The following is a 2,599-nucleotide window of genomic DNA, read 5'->3' as shown; positions in this document are numbered from 1 at the left end:
AGTTTTCCATTAATTTGGGATAAAATTTCATTAATTACAAAATATTAACATTTAGTACAGTTAATTTGTTTCAGTAAAATACTTGCAAATGATACAGAAAAAAGCTTAAACTATGCTAAAAAAATAATAAAATAGAATTGGCAAATTTAATTTTGCTTGAAATTTAACAATTTATCAAATAACTAATTTTTATGCAAAATTTCCTCATATATATTTGGGAAAAAAAAGAAAAAGGAAATTAAGAAAATATTTTATTCATATTTTCTCAAATCAATCATCACACAGCCTCAAAAAATGTCAAAATCTTTAACACTTTTTTTTTAAAATTTACTACGAATTCGTTGAAATTGATTTAAGTTGTCTCATTTAATTAAAAAAAAACGAAAACTTCACATTATCTCATTAGATTTTTGGTTTTCCATAATTTCAATATTTTCACAGAGACGTCTTAACGTCTCTTTTACTCTTTTTATTGGACAAGAAAATTAAAATTCTTCGACAAGTGAAAGAAGAAACCTGTGTTCTGTGTAATAAATTGAATATAACCCAAGTGAGCTCCGAAAAATCGCGGATATTTTAAAATGGAATGAAACGATTGATGAAATTTGTTTTTTTTTTCTAACATTCCGAAAAATACAACATTACCATTAAAAACTTGATATTTTTATTTGATGTAATGATATGACATGCAATAATTAGGGTTAAATTACTAATTATCAATCTTCGTCTAAATAGAAGAAAAAAAAAAATCGTTGTATGTCATTCCGATAAATTTCAAGATATCAGACAATATTAATATAAATTCGTGAAAAAAAAAATTCTTCCATTATTAATAAACTTTCGTTTTTTTTTTCTTTCTCTCTCTATCTCTCTTTTCTGGTAAGGAACAATTATTTATAGAAAATATGATACTGTAAAACTGACAATTATTTCTTGATTTTTTACTTCTTTTTTTTTATGCTAAGATTTTGTGCATATAATAAGTAAATTATATGCATACAATAATTTAATTAACCAATCATTAGGACAAAAATAAAATAATTAAATTATACAACCATTAAGAAATTAATAAAAAGAATACGTTACAAAGGAAAGGATGAAATGTAAAATTTTAAGTCAGAAAAAAAAGAAATTAAAACCTTCGAATATCATATAGGCAGTCATTTATTCATTAAGAAAATATTAATTAATGATTGGTAGTAAAAAACATGGAGTCAATCTGGAGCTATATGAATGATTGTTCAGTCCATTCATTTATCATCCATCATCAAAAATGGATGTTAATTTTAGGAAATTGAACGATTGCGGTAAAGTACAAGTGACCGGAGAAATTTTACAGCCAAAATTTTATCGAATCAATGCAACATTCATTGCTGAAAGGTTAATGTTAATTACAAAATAAAAATAAATTATTTCCTAATTTCATTTTGAATCTTTTCTTGGTTGTGGTTGAAATTTTTTTTTTTTGCAACTCGATCATTTGTTTTTGAGAATAAATTAATTGCAATTGTAGTTTTACAATAAAAGTTTGGTAATTATGTAATACAATTCATAGAAATCGAATTGAGAAGAAATACGGCACGAATAAGTTTCATTCATTTCCATTTGATGTATCAGATTCATCAATGATGGGAAAAAAAAAGTAAAAATTTGATTTGATAAATTTTTCTTTCAATTTCAGAGATCCAATTCGTAATGTCAAAGTAGATGCGACATCAACAGTTTATGCTGTTGTACAAATTGGTCTACGTGGTGGCATTTTTCAATATACGAATGCCTTGAGAATACTTGGAAAGCCATCACAAATGTTATCCTTTGATGAAGCATTCTTCTGCTATCGTGGTTCCACCTTGATCGATCAGGATAAATGTAGTAAGGATGATTTCCCGAGTAATTCACGATCTCCTGCTACACTATCATCTTCAACTAAATCTCAAGATATGGAATCATCAATTACTATCCCCTCTTCCTCATCCGTACAATTTTCCACCAATACTATTTCTTCCGTATCTTCAACTGATGATAATAGCAAAAATTCTGATCTTATGGAAAAAAATGGAATAGGAAGGATAGTTTAATTTGCATAAAATGATCATCGGGTTAATGTTGAATCATTTTAAACATTCATTCACTTTTTTAGCATATATCTTTTCTTGCATAAAATAAAAATTTAAATTCAAAACTTTCTGTTTATTCTTCCTTTTTCCTTTTTCATTTAACCTAAAATTGAAAAATGAAAATTTGTGCAGAAAAAAAAAGAAAAAATTGATTTGATAAGATCATTTTTTTTTTTTGACAAATTCGATCGATATATTAACAATAATTTTGATAATATTATTTGTATGCAACTATATGTAATGGGATATACTAATACAATTATGTTTAGCAACATTGTCTGGTCACACTGATCACTGATCACTGATCGCTACTGATTACTAATATTTTTTCTCAAAGCAAAAAAAAAAAAAACCATTAAATTGAACTGATGCTAATGTTTTTTATAAATTTCAAAAATTTAATTTGAAACAATTTTGACTGAATTTTAAAAATTAAATAAAAAGACAATCAGCGTTGTTTAATTATAAAAAAAGAACGAAAT

General features: G+C 25.3%; 1 protein-coding gene across 1 annotated transcript; it reads left to right on the top strand.

Annotated features, from left to right (window-relative positions):
* Nucleotides 1-1,273: 1,273 nt before the first annotated feature.
* Nucleotides 1,274-2,078, top strand: LOAG_14475 (hypothetical protein; the record flags this gene model as incomplete). Its single annotated transcript, XM_003149973.1, has 2 exons — nucleotides 1,274-1,380; nucleotides 1,682-2,078. The coding sequence occupies 2 exons, from the start codon at nucleotides 1,274-1,276 to the stop codon at nucleotides 2,076-2,078; spliced, it is 504 nt and encodes a 167-aa protein (XP_003150021.1).
* Between the last annotated feature and the right edge of the window lie 521 nt (nucleotides 2,079-2,599).

The sequence above is a fragment of the Loa loa genome (assembly GCF_000183805.2).
Source record: "Loa loa unplaced genomic scaffold supercont3.142, whole genome shotgun sequence".
NCBI classification, from domain to species: Eukaryota; Metazoa; Nematoda; class Chromadorea; order Rhabditida; family Onchocercidae; genus Loa; species Loa loa.
Note: the sequence above shows the minus strand (reverse complement) of the source record. Positions and strands in the feature narration are given on the sequence as shown.